Genomic DNA, 22,500 nt, shown 5'->3' on the forward strand with positions numbered 1-22,500 from the left:
GGTTGGAAACCACTGCACACAAGATCTCCAGAAGTGTAAGAACTGGCCTAATAAAATGTAGGTTTCAGTTGCCTTTAGCTTTTTACTTTGACTCAAGTACTGGGGTTGAGTACTTTCCCGAAGGTCTTTGCAAAACAGCCGATGTAACAGGTCGGTAAGCTTGTAGATCTGCTATTTTCGCTGAATTTTCACTCCAGAATAGAGTTCTCAACGGCCCTGAAAATTAATGCCTGGCCCTAACTGGACCGGCCCGAACAATTACCATAATGTTAGGCCCGAAAACCCGAAAAAAATAACAAACTAGAAAAAGTGCTCCTCGGAGCACAGGTCTCCGCCAGGTCAGGTAGGCTATTGTGGCTTCCTGGTGGCGCTATAATAGGCCAACGTGAAAAGGGTGCCATTTCTTCTTAGGCCTTGCACGACAATCGGACACTGACTGCATTCATGATTTGAGAACTTTTGTTAAAAACATGTGTTTCGCTAAATTAGACCTGTTGGTGGCGCTATAACAGGCCAATGTTAAAAGGTTGGCATTTGTTCCTCAACATAGTGTGAATGTGCGAGCAAAGTTTGAGCGCAATTGGACGGTGCGTTCATGATTTGCAGAATTTTGTTCAAAACAAGCCAATAATGCAAACTTTAGATGTCAATCTTAGCCAATCAGTATGGAATATGAAAAATCAAACACATCCGTCGTGATCACATGACTATAGAGATCATGTGTACCGATTTGCGTGAAATTTGGATAAAATTGGAAGGAGTAGTATAAAAAAATGTGTTTTACACAAGTCGGCCTCCTGGTGGCGCTATAAAAGGCAGATGTGAAAAAGGCAGGTCAAAGGTTTTTCCTTGACCTATAGGGAGTGTGCATACAAAGTTTTACACAGATCGGTGCACTTATAGGTAAAAACACGAATCGGCCTGTTATAGCGCCACCATGAGGCTGATTTGAAATTTTTCAAATGTTAGTTCTTCCTTGGCCTAATGGAAATGAGCGTGCAAAATTTCAAGGAAATTGCATGCTGTGTTCATGATTTGAGGCATTTTGTTCAAAACGGTGCACTCCTGCAAACTTTGGAAGGCATTTTTAGCCAATCAGGATGGAATATGAGAAATCTGAAAGACCCGTTTCGTTTAATGACTATAGAGATACTGTGTACCGATTTGTGGGATTTTTGGACAAAATCTGTAGGAGTACTGTCAAAAAATATGTTTTGCACAAATCGGCCTCCTGGTGGCGCTATAACAGGCCCCTGTGAGAAATTTGGGGCAGAGGTTCTGCTCTGGTATCCAGGGACTGTGTGTGCACAGTTTGGCTGCGAGCAAGCCAACAGTGCCGGAGATTAGCTGTACACAGACAGATCGAATGACGGACACACGGACACACGGACGGACGGACGGACGGACGGACGGACGGACGGACGGACGGACGGACGGACGGACGGACGGACAGGGGGTAAAACATACTCTCTCGCCATGCCTTTCGGCCTGGCGGAGACAACAAAAAGAAAATTATATTATATACTTTTTTTTTTCATGGAACCCAAGGCTCGGCACGGCTCGGCTCTGCCCAGCCCGACTAATTAGCGTTCATTTTCGTCCCGGCCCGAAAACGTTGGGTCGGGTAGGGTCGGGTTTGGGCAGAATTTGAGAACTCTACTTCAGAATAATGATACTAGGGTCCATGTGGTTAACATCTATCTACACACGCACGCGCACGCGCACGCGCACACGCACACGCACACGCACACGCACACATTCAAATAGTGTTGTATTGCAGTTTGTAATGTTTGTATCTCTTATACTGTAGGTGATCAGTGTGGCCAACAGAGTGACCTCTCTCTTCACCAGTAGTAGCATTCTCAGACCTGTGACATTAATATTTTATAATGACAGCTGGTGACCTGGTGACCTGGTGACGTGTGTGTATGTGTGTTTGTGTGTGCTTTTGTATCCATGTTACCCTTCGTGTGCAACAGTCACAGGAAATATCCCATCTTATCAAGGTTTGTTGCTTGAGTTGTGTTTTCTTTTTTTCTTTTCCTGCAATAGCACTGTTATGAAGGGTGGTCTCTCTCTCTCTTTCCTCTCTCTCTCTCTCTCTCTCTCTCTCTCTCTCTCTCTGTGTGTATGTGTGACAGAAATAGGGTACAGAGAGATGAGGTAAATAGTAATACTGTATCAAAGGTATAGCCTACAGTATGTACTATACTTAAGGTCTTGAAATCTGTTTTTTTTTGTGTTTTGGCACATCCATGAGAGAGAGGTAGAGAGACAGAAAGAGAGAATGTGTATGAGTGCATATGGAGTGACTGATTATTAAGAGAGAGGCTTGCAGGTTTGATGGGAGCTTAGCTTCCTAGGGTAAGCGTGAGATGAAAGCAAATTTCTTGATGTATAATATGTTGGAAATCCTTAAAATCTTAAGGGTGTGTGTGTGTGTGTGTGTGTGTGTGTGTGTGTGTGTGTGTGTGTGTGTGTGTGTGTGTGTGTGTGTGTGTGTGTGTGTGTGTGTGTGTGTGTGTGTGTGTGTGTGTGTGTGTGTGTGTGTGTGTGTGTGTGTGTGTGTGTGTGTGTGTGTGTGTGTGTGTGCGCGCGCGCGCGTGTGCGCGCTTTGTGTGTGTGGGTAAACCACATAACTAAGATCTATACCAGTAGTTGAGATGAGTGTGTGCGTGTGTGGGTAAACCTCATAACCAAGATCTGTACCAGTAGTTGAGATGACACCATCCAGGTCTTTCCACCTCTATTAGAGCTACATTCGGATCTCCAATGTTATTATTCAGTCCACTGATTATTCAGTGGAGGTAATTTCCTTTTTGCAACTTGCCTCAAAACGAAGCAGAGAAACGTACGCACCCAGCTCAGTACATGCTGACCTATCTGGTTGGTGGAGGAGGAACATTTGGAGTCAGTTGAAATCCTGGTGGTTAAAGCTCCCCTCCAGACAAATTTACTTCCTGTTATTACACGGCTTGGTTGAATGCTTGATTCTGATTGGTCAATCACTGAATTCAGCGGTGTGTTATTTCTGGATAATGACCGCTGAGCTCAATAACAGACCGCTGTCTGATCAAAGGCTCAGGGCACCTGCTGCGCTGCTTGATTTTGTGCCGTATCCAACATTTCAGCCATGTAAACAAACGCACAATGACATTGACAGCTAAACGTTGCTCTCAAGAATGTTTTTGAAAACATTGAAGCGAGAAATAGACAATGCAGTAACCGAAAATGTATTCTAATTGATCAACACTTCCTGTTGTTTTCCGAGGCGACCGTGTTGCACTGAACGGACGGCCGCACCTGGCATAAATTAATGAAATACTTTCATTAACCTTGCAATGAAATACTTGCAAGGTACCTTGTTCTTACTTTTGGGTCAATTTATTAATGTATTAAGTAGCCGTGTAATAAGCGGGATTCAGGGTGATTAAATCTCTACACTCCGCGTCAGGATTTCATCACCCTGTCTGGATTTATTTCTCAACACTGACCGGCTTGCCATCAATTATCCCTTGCTTATTTCCTTTAGTTGTTTAACCAACCCGTGTACCGGATGTGAATTAGGAATTATGCGACACGCCCCTATGACAACCAGACGGTAGGTCGATTCTCATGAAGTCGAAAGTCATAAAGTAAAAGTGAAAGCCAGACGACTTGCATTAGGGCTTAAAGGGATATTTCACTTTCAAAAAACCTTTTGGTCATTTTATCATCTACTCAGGCCTTTTTGAACCCCCCAGACAGTTTTTAAGTTGCTTGATTCATTATTTAGATATTTCATATTCATTTTATCAGACACGCCCCTTCCTATACAAACCCATTGTAACTTCAAACTTCATTTTAACCATGTTAGATTCATCAAAAACACCCGTCCTTGGTTCTAGTGACTCATCCTGCCCTCCTAATGCCTGAGGGGGCCGTGTTTTTTCAATTTAAAACTTAAACTTTCACTTTTTGAAAGTGAAATATCCCTTTAAGTGGTGAGAGTGTAAAGACGAGTGTAAAAATGGTACATTTTTATACTCAAGAGATCACATATATTTTTAAGCTACGCGATTCAATGTTGAGTCAAAGTAAAGAAGCAAGAATAAATTCTCTTTTGGCTGGTGCAGCGTGAAAAGCGTGATTCGCTTAACATGAAAAACCTCACATGATTTTGCTGAAGCAAACAGAGTGACAGTCAGCTAGTGGGTGTGTGGGGGAAATATCACTTCAAGCTAAAATATCACGTCCTTTGTAGTCTCGCGTAGCCAAGACAACTATTCCACAATCTCTGAATGCTATATAGAGTCTGGAACTACACCTCCTGAAAGCAGAGAAAGGAAGCTGCCATCTGTTTGTAATTATCGCTCACAAAATATATTTTAGAATTTCCATTTCTGCTAAGCAGCGAGCTATATATGCTTCGACTCTTTTGATTTACAGTAGGACAAAGTTAAGTGACTGCAAAGACGAAATGAAAGTGGAGGGGATCATTTTCAACGATTCTGCTGCTGTATGACTGTATGACGGAAGCATTTGAAAATTCTGTGAGTCAACAGTCTGGCCTCGAGAGACTACCGGTGTGAATGCAACAGTGATGTGTTTCCTGCAATTTAATTGTGTCCAGTGTTAATGCAGTTGTAGAGCATAGTTTACTCTCTTCCACCTTCACCTATAAAATAAATTAAATTCCCAAACACAGTACGAGCACCTACAGTACCAGCAGAAACGTAAATTGTCACCCCCGTGACATACACCCCTGCTGACTTCAGGGTCAAATGCCAGTAGATCCTTCTCTGCCATTTCCCTTAAACTATTTACGTATTGCACTGTCTGACTCAGTAGAGAATAAAATTCAAAAAGGGGTGTGTATTGGCCTCTTTGCCTCTTCTAAAACAGGACTATATGAAAAACTTTTTATTTCTCCATATACAGCCCTGCTTCACTTCCATTTCTACAGCACACACATTCACAACACATCCACTGCAGGCTTCTGAGCAGGTATATGTTTAAGTGCCTGGCTCAAGGGCACTTTGACTGTAGCTGGGGAAGAAGAGCTGCATTTCTCATTTGCATTCCTGAACCAAGATTTTCCCTGGAGGGTGGGATTTGAACTCGCAAGATGCCATTTTGCCATATTCGCGTGTGCCGTGTGATGAGTTGCCAGCATATTAACGACAGCCCCTCCTTTTCAATCCATCCATCCCTCTGTCTCTCTGTCCATCCATCTTTCACTCCCTCTCTCCATCCATCTCTCTCCGTCTCTCTGTCTGTCTGTCCGTCCATCCATCCATCACTCACTCCCTCCATCCATCCCTTATTCAATCTCTCCAACCACCTCTCACTCTCACTCTATCCATCCCTCATTCACTCTCTCTGTATCCATCCTTCATTCACTCTCTCTCTGTCCATCATTGCCTGTCTCCCTCTCCCCCCCCCTCCCTCCATCCCTCATTCACTGTCTCCATCCGTCTCTCTCTCTCTCTATCCATCCCTCATTTACTGATCCCTCTCCCTGTTCAGTCCTTGTCCGTTTAATTAATAAACTATCCATCCATCCATCCTTCTCTTTGCCTCAGACTCACTGCCTCCCTCCCTCTTTCCCTTTCCTCAATTCCCTCCCTTCCCTCTCTCTCTCCCATACATCCTTCCTCACCATAGCTGAACCCTGCCCTCTTTTCCTCCCATCCCTCTTGTTATCTCTCATTTGGTCTCTGTGTGTCGAGAGAAAAGTGGGTCCCCCCCCTCTCTGTGTGTCTCTCATTAGTGATCATGGCAGGACAGAGTTGGGCGGAGCCTGAACCGGGATATTATACTTTCAAATCTCCCTCCTTTCTCGCCTGCTCAAGCGACCCACATATGGGAGAGGGGGATAGAGAAATGGAGAGCAGCAGATATAGTGAGGAGTGGGAAGGCTACAAAGGAATGGAAGCAGGGAGGGAGGGACAGGAGGAGAGCAGAGGAGATGTCAGGCTGTAAGCAGCAGTAGCAGCAGCAGCAGGCGCTGACATAACAGAAAGCGGGATCAGTAATTCTGTCAAGCTAGGGAACGTTAGGACAGCAAAGCATGATGGGACGGCGTCCGGGCAGAGGAGGAAATGCTTAGTTGGGGTACGTGACCGACACAGACATTGCTCCATATTCCTTCCCCCCGTTTCCCACATCATCCCGAAACGGTTTCCAAGGACCAGTGTGCGAGCACCTCGCGTGACACAGGCGATGGGTGAGCATACGTGTGTGGGTGTGTGTGTGTGTGTGTGTGTGTGTGTGTGTGTGTGTGTGTGTGTGTTATTTTGTCTCGCCACCTTGGTATGTGACAGGGAGGTTGTGAAGAAGTGTCTGCTGTCGGAGACAGAATGGCAGAATAGAATTGCACAGTTTATGCTAACAAGCTAGCTTGGTGGGTTATGTTTTGCTGCCATATGCACAGCAAGAATCCTGTGTAGTATTAACCATATTAACCCTGGAATTTTGGGCAAATAGAAAACAAATCAGCATTTTCAAGGATTTGTTTTCATTTATTTATTGCGGAAATAGCAGATTTGCTAGTTTCGCTATTCAGCGTATGATGAAGTACAGGTTGTTGGCTGAGAGTGTAAAAATGTTATTTTACGGGGCCATCAGAGTTAACGCTGAGTATTTTTACGTGTGGATCCCGCATGGATGCAGAGCTGTAGAGTGAATGTAGGACCAAAGTAGATCAAAGCACAGTTTGATACAGTTCTATATGGGGGGTCGGCACCTTTTTTGTGTGTGTGTGTGTGTGTGTGTGTGTGTGTGTGTGTGTGTGTGTGTGTGTGTGTGTGTGTGTGTGTGTGTGTGTGTGTGTGTGTGTGTGTGTGTGTGTGTGTGTGTGTGTGTGTGTGTGTGTGTGTGTGTTCTATTAATGGGAATATTAGGCAGAGATGCAAGGTCTGCTCATGAGGGACTATCATCACATCTCATCTGGAGGAGGGAGGGAGAGACAAGGAGAGGAAGAGGAGAGGAAGGGTGACGTTTCTTATCGTTAGATGCCGTATTACTGAGCATGCGCTTTCACACACGTGTGTGTGTGTGTGTGTGTGTGTGTGTGTGTGTGTGTGTGTGTGTGTGTGTGTGTGTGTGTGTGTGTGTGTGTGTGTGTGTGTGTGTGTGTGTGTGTGTGTGTGTGTGTGCGCGTCCTGCATGTGTGTGTCGGTTTATGGTTTCATCTCAGCAATCAGTTGGTCCACACTCCACAGGCTAATGTTGCTTTCTCTGTAACTGCTTGATTACAGCTCAGCAGTAAAACAAGCACATCATTTGTGATAAGCTCTAACCAGCTCTCGGTTTGCTCTTGAAATTGGTTGACTGACAGACACAGCTGATACCTATCCCAAATGACATCCCGTGTGTGTGTGTGTGTGTGTGTGTGTGTGTGTGTGTGTGTGTGTGTGTGTGTGTGTGTGTGTGTGTGTGTGTGTGTGTGTGTGTGTGTGTGTGTGTGTGTGTGTGTGTGTGTGTGTGTGTGTGTGTGTTTATTTATTTCTCTTATTTCTCTCTCTGAAATCTGATGCATGACTCTGACATTTGTGTGAGAGGATGAGATAGACAGACAGACAGACAGACAGACAGACAGACAGACAGACCTTCTTCTAGACAACTCATCCGTCACCACCACCACCAATCAGTCTCGGTTTTGTCTGCAACTTTTTAGTAATTGTGTGTTTCTGTGTCACTGCAGGTCCAGGAGTGGTTGTGCCTGAACTGTCAGATGCAGAGGGCTCTGGGTATTGACATGACCACACCTCGCTCCAAGAGCCAGCAACAGATCCACTCCCCGTCCCACCAAGCCAAGCCCATCGTCCAGCCTCAGCAGCCCACACCCCAGCCAGCTCAACCGGCACAGACCCAGCCCAAAGTCCAGCCACAATCCAAGGCAACCCAGCCACAACAGCAACAGCATAGTCAACCCTACAGCCAGGTCCAGCCCAAAGCCCAGCCACAACCCCAGCCAACACAGCCCCAACAGCCTCCTCATAGTCAGCCTTATAGCCAGGCACAACCCTACTCCCAATCCCAGCCATTTTCCCAAACTCATCCCCAGCAGTATCCCCAGTCCCAACCCCAGCAATTTCCACAGTCCCAGCCCCAGCAATTTCCACAGTCCCAGCCCCAGCAATTTCCACAGTCCCAGCCCCAGCAGTACCCTCCCTCCCAGACAGGGCCCAAAGTCCAGCCCCAGGCTCAACCTCAGGCCTCCCCGGGCCTGCAGAGACACCCAAGCCCCGGGGGGCCTCAATCCCAGACAGGGCCCTCCCAGCAGGGGATGAGGTCCGACCCATACTCCCAGAGAGGTCCTGGAGCTCCAGGTAATGCTATTGGGCCTAGGGTTGGCCCCAGCCAGCCCGGCGGACCCCGGATTCCCCATCCTGGTGCTGTGCCCCTCCCTGGGATGGCCAAGGCTCCATCCCAGCCCGATTTGGGTCGAGGCTCCCCGATGCACCAGCCTGCCACCTCTCGGTTGCATGACCAGACACGGAGCGCCGGGTCATCTCCGGCTCATCGGCCCCAGAGTCAGGCCCCTCCCCCGGCTCAGGATGGCCTGACCAAACTGTTTGGCTTCGGGGCGTCGCTGCTCAAAGAGGCTAGCACCCTCATCAATGTAGAGCCTCTGACCACAGCCTCCACCCAGCCCAGCCCCGCCCGAGGGAAAGTCATATTCAGCAACGCAAGTCCAGAAAACAGACAGCAACAGGGCCCCCCTGGTGCCAAACCATTCGGGATGGGGGGTCCCCATGCCCCACCTCAAGCGGGCGGCTCTCACCTTCCAACGCAAAAACAACAACCGCACCAGCCCACGCAGCACAGTCAAGGGCCGACCCCGCAGCCGTCGCCTGCACATCATCAAAAAGGGCCACAGCAACAACAAGGACAGCCGCCTCAACAGTCGACTGCGCATCATCAAAAGATGCCACAACCACAGCAGCAGGAGTCCAAGCCTACTGCCCAGGTCCCTGCCCCAGAGCCTGAGAAGCCCAAGGTGAACTGCCCTCTGTGTAAAACAGAGCTCAACATGGGCAGCTCTGACCCACCCAACTACAATAGCTGTACGCAGTGTCACACCCAGGTGTGCAACCTGTGTGGCTTCAACCCCGCACCACACCGGGTGGAGGTAAGACACACACACACACACACACACACACACACACACACACACACACACACACACACACACACACACACACACACACACACACACACACACACACACACACACACACACTCCATCCAGTCATCTCCATCCAGACAATCAATAGTAACTCAAACAATGGTTTTCCACTGCCTCAGTCTGACCCCAGACCTTACATTTATCTTTCCACCCACACTCACTCTCTCTCTCTCTCTCTCTCTCTCTCTCTCTCTCTCTCTCTCTCTCTCTCTCTCTCTCTCTCTCTCTCTCTCTCTCTCTCTCTCTCTCTCTCGCTCTGCTTCCCACCTCTCTGACTGCCATATCTTTACCATTCTGTCATTTGTTCTCTATCTCTTCTTCCATTAAGTGTATCTTCCCTCCCACACATTTTCTCTTGTTTACTCTCCCTCGCTTTCCCATAACCTCTACTACTATGTACTATCTTCCCTTCTCTCCCTATTGGCATACCTGTCCTTGGAAATCTCCCTATTCTACTCTCTCCCTCTCTCTGTCTCTCTATTTCTCACCGCGCGCGTGTGCGTCTCCCATTCCTTGTTATTGTGTTTCAGTTGCGTTTCAGTTGGAACTGTCACTTAGTAACCTATTGACCTCAGTCAAATGAGTCAGATTAAGTCTCATCCTGTCATTTCAATCTCATTAATATGCTCCTAATTGAATTTACTCTCAGTTTAATTAAATGTATTCCATGTAATCGATCCTAATCCTCGTTAAATAAATCAGATTACTCATAATTCTGATTGAATTTGTTAATAAGTTATGGATGCTGATTAAGCCAACTTATTCTCATGTTTCTGCTTTAAAATGTTCTGTTGTTAATTAGTTATCCCATATCACTCTTATCTGTAGTTACACTGATCTCACTCATTTAATTGGATACTTTAAAGAAGACTTGCAGCGTTCAACAAAATACACCAGGGTGTCTCAAGGACAGAACTTAAAACTTCCTTTTCAAGTTACAAAATATGGAAAATGTGGTGAGAGACAGAGAAAGACAAGGGGATAGGATTGGGACAATAACCGCATTCCCCGTAATGCTGTCGCTTTGCAGCGCATTGTGATCTTAACCACTTAAACGCCAGCATCCGTATTATGGGGAAAGCTTTCGCTGAAAATAGCCTATCGACAAGCTCATAACGTAGAAAATACACTAGTATAGAGCCCCGAGGGACTGGTCAACCATATAGGGTTTAAGCGGTTAAACTGTAGATTGGCTATTTCCACTACTTTTTCATTTTATTGTGCAATAGGCCTAGTAGTCATTCCTAATAGTGCTTCAATCACAATATTACACATTATCTGTTCATATTACTCCAAACACATACATGTACACATTTCACCAGACGGGATGCAGCTCGACTTTCTCTTATATAAAATCTAACACTACAAAAAGGGGCACGGTGGCGCAGTCAGTAGCGCTGTCGCCTCACAGCTAGAAGGTCCTAGGTCCTGGGGGCGTGTTCTCTCCTCCATCAGTGCCCATAACCTAGATGGGGTTGGTGAAAGGGCCTTTCTGTGTGGAGTTTGCATGTTCTCCCCGTGTCCCCTAGGGTAGGTACCCTCACAAAAAAATGCAGTAATCCTGGTCTCAGCAGAGGCGCCTGATGGAGGGGAAAGGAACTGGTTGGAATAACGTGTTCCTTCCACGCGCTACGTCCTATCGGGGAAACTGCCCCTGCCAGGTGATAAGAAGCGGCCTGCTCACTTCTCAAGCATTGAAGGAAGCATGAGCTCAGTTCGGGGCCCCAGGCTGGCAGAGGGAGAGTAGTGCCCAGGATTACAGCTTAGGCAATTGGCACTGGGTGGAAAAAATGGGTTACAAAAATCGAGGGATAAAAATACATTTTGAAAAAATACCAAAAGCTATGTCATTAGAGGCGTTTCGTCTCCCTCGGGGGGGCGGCCCCGGCCTCCCGTGCCAGGAAAACGGGCACGCCCCGTTCCGTTTTTCTCACTTGTACTGTAACATATACAAGTATACAGAGAGAGCTCTTTCACACACGCGTGCACGTGACAGAGTTGGTCAAATTCTACCGCATTAAAACTGTCACAAGGTCTGTGTGTGTGTGTGTGTGTGTGTGTGTGTGTGTGTGTGTGTGTGTGTGTGTGTGTGTGTGTGTGTGTGTGTGTGTGTGTGTGTGTGTGTTTGTGTGCCTGCGTGCCTGCGTGCCTGCATATGTTTGTGCACTGAACACTGAGGCCCCAGGCTGTGTAGAGTGAGGAAAACCAGGCAGATGGATAACAGAGGGAGAGGGAAGATGAAAGAGTGATATTTCCCCACAGGGCTTATTATCTTCTTATCTCGTGTCATCTCGTGTCATCTCAATTCATTGTATGTTATCTCATATTGTCATGTCATGTCATGTCATCTCAATTCATCACAGTTTTTTATATGATAATTTTACAATTTCATCTTAGGTCATCTAATTTTATCTTCATGTCATGTCATCTTCATGTCATGTCATGTCATGTCATGTCATGTCATGTCATGTCATGTCATGTCATGGAGGAATTGAGGAATGAATTGGGAAGTAGAAAGATGGTGAAGGACGGAGAGAGACTGTGAAGAGCTCTGACATGCAGAGCTGAAACACGTGTACAGTAGCCTCCAGCCTGCAGAGAGAGCGAGAGAGAGAGAGAGAGAGAGAGAGTGAGAGGGAGAGAGAGAGAGAGATATATATATAAAGAGAGTACAGTTGGAGAAGGGCAGAGAGCATGGAGCTTCATGAATGAATAATTCAGAGCATTGAGGTGTTTTTATATAAATAGAGAGAGACAGATTTAGTATGTAATGTTAAGTAGGGATGACAGTTATCACCGCTCCATCTACCCCTTTCTATCTGTCATTCCTTAAAGCTACAATCCATACGTTGTATGTACCGCTCTTGCAAGAGGGAATCCCTGCATGGCCATGGGAAACATTGTGCTCATGAAATTCAGGAAGTAGTACTTGTCAACCAGCAGGTACCTGACACCAGGGTCTAAGTGTATCAATGTTAGAGTAGGGAGACCACCTACCTCCAATCACTGCTGATGTGTAGATATACAGTATATACACTTTATTTAACCAGTAAAAATACATTGAGACTCTATATGCACTGGCCAAGAGGCAGTTACACACATTCCATGCTTAACAATGATAAAGCCAGACAAAACAGACATACATAATGACTATATACATTAAGTGAAGATACCTACAGTAATGCATTCAAATCTGAATAAAAACAATCCAATAAATACTATACAACCCTGAGAACGCAAATAGAACCACTATGAGCCAAATGTCGAGGCAGGTGCAGCAATTGGTAAACCTCTCCTTTACCATCCTTTTAAAACCTCTGAAAGAAACCAAAGAAGGCAGTCTGAGTCTGGATTGTAGGTCGTTCCAGGCCCACGGTCCAAAATTAAATAGGCTTTTTTCGCCAGCCTCAGTGGGCAGAGAGGGCACAGAGTAGCTCAGCCAGGCGTTGGATCTGAGGTTGAGCGAATTATTGATCAGGACAAACTTTGAACCAATATATAAGATATATAAGTAAATATAAGTATTTCCTTGTTTACGGTAATGAAAGTATTCCATTCATTTATGCCAGGTGCGGCCGTCCGTCCAGCGCAAAACGGTCTCCTCGCAAAACAACAGGAAGTGTTGATCAAATAGAATACATTTTCGGTTACTGCATTGTCTATTTCTCGCTTCAAATGTTTTCAAAAACATTCTTGAGAGCAATGTTTAGCTGTAAATTACATTGTGTGTTTGTTTACATGGCATGTTGGATACAGCACAAAATCAAGCAATGCAGCAGGTGCTCGGAGCCTTTGATTAGACACTGGTCTGTTATTGAGCTCATCGGTCATTATCCAGAAATAACACACCGCTGAATTCAGTGATTGATCAATCAGAATCAAGCATTCAACCAAGCCGTGTTATACATTTGTATTAACATATTCTACCATACAGAATGGTTAAAATAACTTTTAATTCATTAAGATAAGTCCTGGATCCTTCATTCCTCACTCGCTGTCTTCTGGTATTCTTCCCTTGTTTGTAAATTCCCTTCTTCCCCCTCTCCTCTCTGTACATCTGTCCAGTGACATGATTCCCTGTGTGTGTGTGTGTGTGTGTGTGTGTGTGTGGGGGTGGGTGGGCGGGCGGGCGGGCGGGCGGGCGTGTGTGTGTGTTACTGTAGTTGAGTTACATGGCAGTTTCTTCTGTATATAACGGTCAGTGAAGCACTTCATTTCAGTTGAACTGAGTCAGAGAGAAGCAGGTGCATGTTATCATGTGCACAGTTCAGTACGTGTGTCTGTGGATGAGTCATAGTGTGTCATCATGTGCTGCCTGTTTGCATCAGCAACCATTGAGCTATTCTCTCTTTTATGTTATTTCTGATCGCACACACACATACGCACGCACGCGCGCGCGCGCGCGCGCGCGCACACACACACACACACACACACACACACACACACACACACACACACACACACACACACACACACACACACACAGAAAGAGAGAGAGAAAGAGAGGGGCGCCATTTAGACTGAAGGCATCAAACATTAATGAGTGTTAATGTGTTTTCTTCTTTAGATTTCAAAAGTGTGTGTGTGTGAATGCGCGCACACACGCGTGCATGCGTGTCTGTGTGCGTGCATGTCAGTGTTTGTGTGCATGCCATATGTCGATGAATGTATTCTGTGCATGCATGCGTGCGTGCGTGCGTCCAGGTGAATGAGTGAATGAGGCCATCCTCTGTCCTGTATGTCAGTCAGACTTTCACAGCTGCCAGCACCGATGTCACAACCATTATTAGGATTACTGCATCTGTGTGTGTGTGTGTGTGTGTGTGTGTGTGTGGGTGTGGGTGTTGGAGTGACTAACAGTATGTTCACGGAATAGGTTTATGTTTGGGAGTGTTTGGTTGTCGGTGTACTCTTTCCCTGTGTTCTTGTAGCCCTCCCCCAGCCTGCCTTTCCCTACACACCTGTCTTGTGTTTGTCTTGTGTTTGCCGCGCCTTCTGTTCTACCTATCACACACACCCCCTAGTCAACTTGTTGCCCAAACCTCACGTTTCCCAACTCAACTTTACGTTTTTTTTTCTCCGTAAATCAATGAGCCTGTAGATCGACAATTTTCACTATTTTGAAATGTTTTTCAAATAATAATTAAAGAGGAACCATGTAATAGGGTTAGGTTTAGTTTTTTGTGTGTGTGTGTGTGTGTGTGTGTGTGTGTGTGTCTGTGTGTGTGTGTGTGTGTGTGTGTGTGTGTGTGTGTGTGTGTGTGTGTGTGTGTGTGTGTGTGTGTGTGTGTGCGTGCGTGCGTGCGTGCGTGCGTGCGCAGTAGTGGTCTTTTTTCCATTGCATGTGTGATATATTGTGTGCAAGTGTGTACATCACTGCATTTGTGATTCTACACATGTGTCAGATAGAGAGAGAGAGAGAGAGAGAGAGAGAAAGAGAGACAGTGTGTGTGCATGCATGTCTCTGTTTGTGTAATTATTACTATTAAGTAAGTCCGTAGGCTGACTAACACATGTCACATGCTAGTAATATGCGGTGTGAATGTAAAGGGTGTAATCTGTTTGGCAGGCGTGTGCGCATGGTGTCTTTGTATGTTATCGTATGTGAGAGAGAGAGAGAGAGAGAGAGAGAGGGAGAGAGAGAGAGAGAGAGAGAGTGTGTGTGTGTGTGCAGGCGCAAATTTTGTCATTATCTGGAAATAGTACAGGCGGCACTGAACAGATGTCTCACTTCTCATGTTAAGAATCACACACACACACACACACACACACACACACACACACACACACACACACACACACACACACAGTCAAATTCTAATGCCGTTAATAGGCGATTGTAGTCAATCCACATGTGATGACTCATGTTGTATTTGTTTTGATATGGATGGGTTTATGCAGTGAAGTCCACACTAACATAGTACAGTAGTAGACCCATGGGGGACGCCAGTCTGCAAAGTATACATACAGGGTTTAAGCATTAATTTTCTGAGACTTAAATGAACACTGAGGATTCTAATGCGTTTATAAGTTTCAGATTTTCCCATGCAGTCTGTCGAGGAATTCTGACTGGGAACTTGTAGTCACAAACATTATGCACAATGCTGTGCTTTTCCTTTTCTGTATGCAGTAATAATTGCAGTCTACTTCATTTTATGTGTTCACTCCTCCTTGCCTTGACTTGGTGAGAGCATATAAAGCCTGAGTTATACTTAGTTGTCTTGCACACTGAAAATAGAGGATCTACAAGCTCACAATGTGACACGTTGCAACACATTTAATTGTGAGCTTTTAGATCCTGCTATTTCAATGTGAGACAACCACATGCACCTAAGCATAAATCAGGCGTAACGGTACAGAAAATAAAAGCTTTTGCACAGCCTGTGTGTGTGTGTGTGTGTGTGTGTGTGTGTGTGTGTGTGTGTGTGTGTGTGTGTGTGTGTGTGTGTGTGTGTGTGTGTGTGTGTGTGTGTGTGTGTGTGTGTGTGTGTGTGTGTGTGTGTGTGCGCACATGATGTAGTGAGTTACACCTGTAGTTCTATAATCGGGAGACAGAAATGTGTTGATTGATATCACAGACATGTGAAAATCCAGACACATTATAGTTAGAGAATGCCAGCTGTGATGGTAAAAACACAGGGACTCATGTGACACTGATTTTATATTTGAACAGACACTCCAGTTACTGTAAGATAGTTAAGCATTAAGATACTCAAAGACCCTCTTTGGGGTGTGTCAGGTTTAGGGATGGGACGATAATCGTTGTTATCGTTTATCTTGATAAAAAAACGCTCACAATTATCGTATAGCAGAGATTTAAATTGATAGTGAAATTGTCCTCATACACTAGGATAAATTATCTTTTGTTGAGCTGCAAATTCAGTACCACTTAACCCCTCTGTAATTGATAAAATGGACCTGTAAAGAGCGCATTTGGTACGCTCTTATTTCACACTACACAAATTCATTTACCAAGCTCTACGAGGCTATTTTTGGCGAAGGTTCCTCCCCATAGGGATGGCAAACAAAAGTGCCATTTTAAGTTTTAAGCGTATTTTGATTATCGCGATAATATTGTTAATCACAATTATTTGTGTCATTTTCATATCGTCCCATCCCTAGACAGGTTGCTGTTCTTGGAAAATAATGGCAGATGTACAGTACTATACACAATTTTTATAAGCGTTAAATTGACACTCAGTATTTTACTGTGTACGGCTCAGGGCAATCAGCAGACAGGATTGTTCAAGAGATACAGTACGTGGAGTAGGGAACGAGGACATGATATTAGGGGATGAGGGAAGGACATGAGGAGTGTGTGATTCACATTTCAGTATTTGGAGATTAAAGAAGAAGTATAGAGATGACAGGCAGCACACAGTAAAATCTGCAGTGTTAATTTAACTCAGAGAGTGTAACAATACAGGCTCTAATAATTGTATGACACCAGTACTATGACGTCGATAATATTACGTCAGTCGTCTCCATTATTTACTTTTTTGTACCTTTATTAATCATGCAGGGTTAAATTCAGTTTTCAGCTTCACCCAGCTGATGATGGCTGCTTAGATGGCCATGATGAGTGGTCTGACACTTCGACACGTAAACATGGGCGGAGTGGGAGGCGAACCACTGTCCTTCAGATTACAAGACAGCCTTGCCTTACTAAGCTACGGATAGTCAGATAGTCACATGACTGTGATGAGATGCGGACGTGACTGATAGCAAGGCGATTTTGCCATTAAGAACATTCTTTGTTCAAAACAAGTTAAAACACCACAGATGCAGAGTCAGATGCGGCGCCAAAGCCCCGTGAGGCATGCCCGAGTGAGGCGCCAGCCAAGCGAGTGCCCGCACCAGGTGGCGCGAAGCCCATACTGTATCTGCCAACTCAGTGCCATCCTGTTTGCATACTGATATGGTTTGGAATCAGTTATGATCTGTCTTTTGCATCAGCATCGGACACGAAAGGTACCCTGACCAAGCGTCAAAAAGACCAGTTGGAACTGAGAAGGCACTAAAAGGAAAGGCGAGAGAGAAGAGGGATGACATGCAGTAAAGTGCCCTGTGTCGCATTTGAACCCAGGTCAGCTGCAAGACGCTCTATGGCCTTTTTTATGTGGTATGCCCTCTTACTCAGTGAGCCCCTAGGGGACACAGAGGGTGTAAAAATTGACCCAGATCACTCGCAGAATTAAATTAACAATGATTACCAGGAGTTTACTGTGCAGGACAAAGTACAGTTGAGAGTATTCAGGGACTTTTAAAAGAAGCAGGAACACATGCTCTCTATTTAGGGATGGTTTTGAGGGAATGTGCCCGTATTAGCCAGCTGGCTAGTTAAAAAACAACATTAAAAACACAAGGAATTAACTAGGAAATAGAGGACTTAAAGTTCACACATCCAAACTTGGTCAGAAATATAAATGTTTGATCAATAATGATCAAAAAGTATTTTTATCACCCAAAAAACATCTATAAAGGAGTTTCATAGTACCTTGAACTTGGCTCTGTCTGTGCCCTCATTAACAATTCAGGTCACACATTAAACACATCTCGGTCACACATGTACAGTATGACTATGTAAAAGTGCAATATTAGGCTAATTATGCCTCAACATTTTGAATACACTTTTTAATGTCTGTTTATTATAATCAGAATCTCTAAGTTATACATTAAATTGCAATGTAAATGCCATAATGTTACAATGTAGGCAGTGATAGAATAAAGGTTGTGTTCTGTGCAAACTTTAACAGAATAATAACATCGTCTGTGTGCGTCTGAAGACGCTACATGTCGCTACATTGGCCACTGACTGAGCCTAGATTCTCGTTTATCCACAGACGATCGGCTGTATTTGCCTTGGGATTCCATCCTTCAAGGAAGCATAAATCTGGAAGGCAATAAAGCGATAAAACTGTCTTTTCCAGAGGGAAGCAAGTGCGCCGTGCTCGCGCGCGAACACACATATGCATGCGCGCGCGAGAGCTGCTGACGCTTGTTCTTTCACGTACTCTAGTCCATTGGTTCTCAAAGTGGGGTCCAGGGATCCCCAGGGGTCCTTGGGGGGGGGGGGGGGGGTACCAGGGGGTCCCCAGCAAAATGAGTTAATACAGCGTCACAATATATAATTTTAACCACTTCAACCACGCATATTTTATACTTTGGCTATTAGAAAATAGCAGATATACAAGCTTGTAGATCTGCTATTTTTGAAAAATCCCTGGCACGAAACATTTTTGAGATGGGTGGTTCCGCAGCCAAATACATATCATTTTTGGGGTCCTTGACATGAAAAAGTTTGAGAACCACTGCTCTAGTCTGTTCTATTTACTTCCTACCAATTCTGCTTCCTAGTCTTGCTGTCATGTGGGTCTGTTGTCCAATCAGAGGCTAACGGTACGTTTTAACAGCGGGCGACTCTCGGGCGATCGCTGGGCGACATCGTCCTAAAGATAAAGAAAATCCATCTTTCATCGCCCCCCCGCCCACTTCGTCCGATCGCCAGTAGTTGCCGGCTCTCATAGACTTTCTTTATCTTTTGGACGATGTCGCCCGCGATCGCCCGAGAGTCGCCCGCTGTTAAAACGTACTGTAAGTATACAGTCATCATGCATTATGCGGAGCATTGCAGTTAAGTCAGATGTTTATCAGAGCCTTTGAAGAGGATGTGATTGACGTGTCACAGGTGAGCTTAACGCAGTACCTGAATTTCATGTCACGTGTGGCACGTGATCTGCTTTCACAGAGACAAAAACATTATTAAAAATGCGTCTTTAAGGAGAGGAGGTGAGGGGAGTAGATCACAGTGGGTGGAGTGCGTCTTTAAGGAGAGGAGGTGAGGGGAGTAGATCATAGTGGGTGGAGTGCGTCTTTAAGGAGAGGAGGTGAGGGGGGTAGATCACGGTGGGTGGAGTGCGTCTTTAAGGAGAGGAGGTGAGGGGAGTAGATCACGGTGTGTGGAGTGCGTCTTTAAGGAGAGGAGGTGAGGGGAGTAGATCACGGTGCACTGAGTTGTGTTTGTATATTTTGAGGGTAAGGGGAACAGAAATAGAGATAACAGTACGTTCTGTTTGAACTCCTAATGGACAAAATGTCTCTCCATACTCATGACTGTTATTAATAATACAATACCTCCTCTCCTCTCCTCTTTTCTCTCCTTTGTCCTTTTTCTTCATCTCTTTATTTCACCCCTACTTCTCTAGCATGTTAAAATCCTGTCTCCCCTTCTCTCTCTCGTCCCACATCCACGCACGCATGCATGCCATACTCACTATCTAACCCCACTATTCCAACTTGCTCTTTCTCCTCTCTCATGCACGTACACATTCATACTCTCCGTCACTCACACGCATGCACGCACACACACACACTCACACACGCACATACACACACACACACACACACACACACACACACACACACACACACACACACACACACACACACACACACGCACACACGCCCACATGCACACACGCACAGTCGCACACACACAGGCACGCACACATGCACACACGCACAGTCGCACACACACACACACGCACACACACGCGCATGCACACATCTCTGATGCAGGCCTGTGCCACCCTGATCTCTTGACTTATTCAACACACCCAACTCCACTTCTCAGCCCTCCGTCCGCTCAAGTCTTTTTTAGAGGTCATGCAATATTCACAGAGTTGGAAAACTGCAAGAAGGCAAAGACTTAGTTCTTTCCTCCCCCATGCATGCGTGTTTGCTTTTTCTTCCTCTTTCGTCTTATTTCTCAAGTGACTCATCGTAATCATGACGCAGTGAAGGAAAACACGACCATCTGCAGCTCCTCGATGCTAGAAACCAATTTGTTCTTTTAACTCTCAGCATTATAAATGGCTATACATTTTTACGGGGCCAGAGCTCAGCTCTGGACCTGTTTTGTTATTGGCAGTATTCTGTCACTTCTTTTTCTTCTGCCACTTTTCGCAGTTCTGGCTGAACCGTGCTGTCGCTTTTTACGAAACTCGGCCATATGGTAGATGGTCATGAAAAACGATCAAAAAATAATTCTCACAATCTTTCGTCCAAAGGTGGCGCTATAGCACTCAATTGAAAGTGCCAACTTTGAACAGGTACAACTCATGCCCTGTTTGACCTACAACCATGAAACTTCGATACACACATGCGTCTCTTCATGCCCGACAACTTTTGTGGTCTGACTTTTGACCTCTGACCTTTAGATCGCCCACCATTTTGAATTATATGTAAAACAGTCATTGGCTCCTAACTTCTGCATTTTTTCACTTATGGAAAATCCGTTGGAAATTTTTGTAGGCAGTGGTCCAAAGTTCAAGTGTTAAACGTTTCGTGCAGATTGCTCAAAAATCCCAGGAGGAGATAGATTTTAACTATTACAGTTTTATGAAAATTATTCATCTGTGCCTAAAACATAAATGCAGACTCACATTTCTTTAAAACTTTGCAGAAATGTACAGGGTCATTCCAAATATCACTGAAACCAATCTCACTCCAATTGGCCAAAAGGGGGCGCTATAGCAATTTTTTGAATAGGCAGACTTTAAACAGGCATAAGTCATGCCTCGTTTGGCCGAAAGTCGTGAAACTTGCTTACACATGTGCCTTGACTCATGAGGAACACACGTATCGACTTGACCATTAAGCTCCGCCCTTAGATTGTCCGCAATTTTGAGCAGTTTGAAAAACACTTAAACCCAGGATTTTTCAGCTATTTGCGTGAAACTGTATCATCTGTGTGATCTCCTTTTTCACAGTTACTTGTCTGTTGGGCCAATGGCGTCTCCCTTAAATGAATGCCTCACAATCTCAAGGTCGCCAGTTCAAGCCTCACTTGATGCAGACTTAATTTAAGTTGAATTGCAAACAACATGACTGTATCAATGAATACATGTGCAAATGGTAAAGATAACCTGAAATGCATATTTGAGAGTACGTTTTTTCAACGTATGACATACTTTATCTGAAAATAGCTGATCTACAATCTCACAACTTTTCATGGTTTGTGAGCTTGTAGATCGGCTACTTTCACTAGTTTTGGTTCTGAGGAGATGTACAATTTCTTCATTGGTAAATGGTTTGTGAACGAGTGATCTTAGTGTTAGTGAAACAGGGGCTTGGTTCATGAAAGAAGGCAAGAGTTTATGATCTTCAACAGACAATATCAGCCCGGACAAAGCTATAGCACTATAGGTAGTGTTGCAGCCTATTAGTCTGAAGGTTGAGAGTTCGAATCCTGTTAATGGCAGTAGGTTGAGATGTCCAATCAAACCATTATGTTTCCATCTCTCTCTCTCATCAATCTATTGTTTTCATGTCACTCTCTCTCTCTTCAATCTATTCCGTTTCCATGTCTCTCTCTCTCTCTATTCACTGGCCCCGTATTATCGCTGCTTGCAGCTATATTTACTGTTTATTATTGTGGGTGGTATCTATCATTTTAATTTATTATTAAATGGCTTGATTTCATATTTGATGGTATATAGCCTACTGCATAGCACATAGTTATTAATCTGTAAATAAATAGTATGGAATGTTTCTGGTTATTTTAACAGACTTAAAACACATATTACACAGGAAAATAGTATAGTATTATAAATATTCAAACCGGTAAGGATAGCCTATGTTCAGGATAGAGCTACAATGTCGCATTTTCAACGTTTCTTTTAAAACAAGCTTGTAAATTAACTGTGTTCTAACTTGATTCAATGCTTGAACTTTCTTGTTGGAACATCCATCGTCTATATACAGTAGCAAGGCATTGTCTTTTATAGGCTACAGATGTGTAAACTGCTGGCATGTGCAGGATATTTAGATACCCAGTCCATGTTGTAGCTGCATTTTCTTTTGCCATTAAAATGCATGTTCTTTTCTTTTAATTCCCTCCATGGGGTGCGGCCTAGGCAGTGAACACGATTCGGACTCTCTCTTTTCCCAGTGTTTTGCACAGGTGGACGTGGTTCTGAGGTTAGGTTTAGGCATAGTTTCTGTAAGGTTAGGGTTAGGCATAGTGTTTTTAAGGTTAGGGTTAGGTTTAGGTTTAGGCATAGTTACTGTGAGGTTAGGGTTAAGGTTAGGGTTAGGCATACTGTAGTGTTTGTAAGGTTATGGTTATGGTTAGGTTTAGCCATAGTTTTTGTAAGGTTAAAGGTTAGGGTTTAGGTGCCACCTGGGTCACACACCAAAGAAAGGTTGTTGACCCTTGTGTGCGCAATTCGATTGACATCAACACAGCCCTCTGATGACAGCCTGCCCTGCTTTTTGCTCAGCCATTGGATAAAAGGCAGGTCACTTGGTCACCTGGTCACCCT

General features: G+C 44.8%; 2 protein-coding genes across 2 annotated transcripts in view; both read left to right on the forward strand.

The window, feature by feature from the left end:
* Positions 1-8,990, forward strand: part of LOC311054215 (uncharacterized protein) — a gene marked incomplete at both ends in the record, with an annotated part of 63,728 nt that extends 54,738 nt beyond the window's left edge. Inside the window, 2 exons of the mRNA XM_084070093.1 lie at positions 7,688-8,778; positions 8,810-8,990. Of these exons, the coding sequence (XP_083926219.1) occupies positions 7,688-8,778; positions 8,810-8,990 (1,272 nt within the window). The remainder of the gene's footprint in view (positions 1-7,687; positions 8,779-8,809) is intronic.
* The window catches only part of bsna (bassoon presynaptic cytomatrix protein a), a gene marked incomplete at its 3' end in the record, with an annotated part of 90,563 nt that continues 77,016 nt past the window's right edge, over positions 8,954-22,500 (forward strand). The window contains exon 1 of the mRNA XM_084070239.1: positions 8,954-9,118. Coding sequence (XP_083926365.1) covers positions 9,020-9,118 — 99 coding nt within the window. The 5' untranslated portion in view covers positions 8,954-9,019. The remainder of the gene's footprint in view (positions 9,119-22,500) is intronic.

Source organism: Gymnoscopelus microlampas, assembly GCF_963454915.1.
Source record: "Gymnoscopelus microlampas genome assembly, chromosome: 10".
NCBI classification, from domain to species: domain Eukaryota; kingdom Metazoa; phylum Chordata; class Actinopteri; order Myctophiformes; family Myctophidae; genus Gymnoscopelus; species Gymnoscopelus microlampas.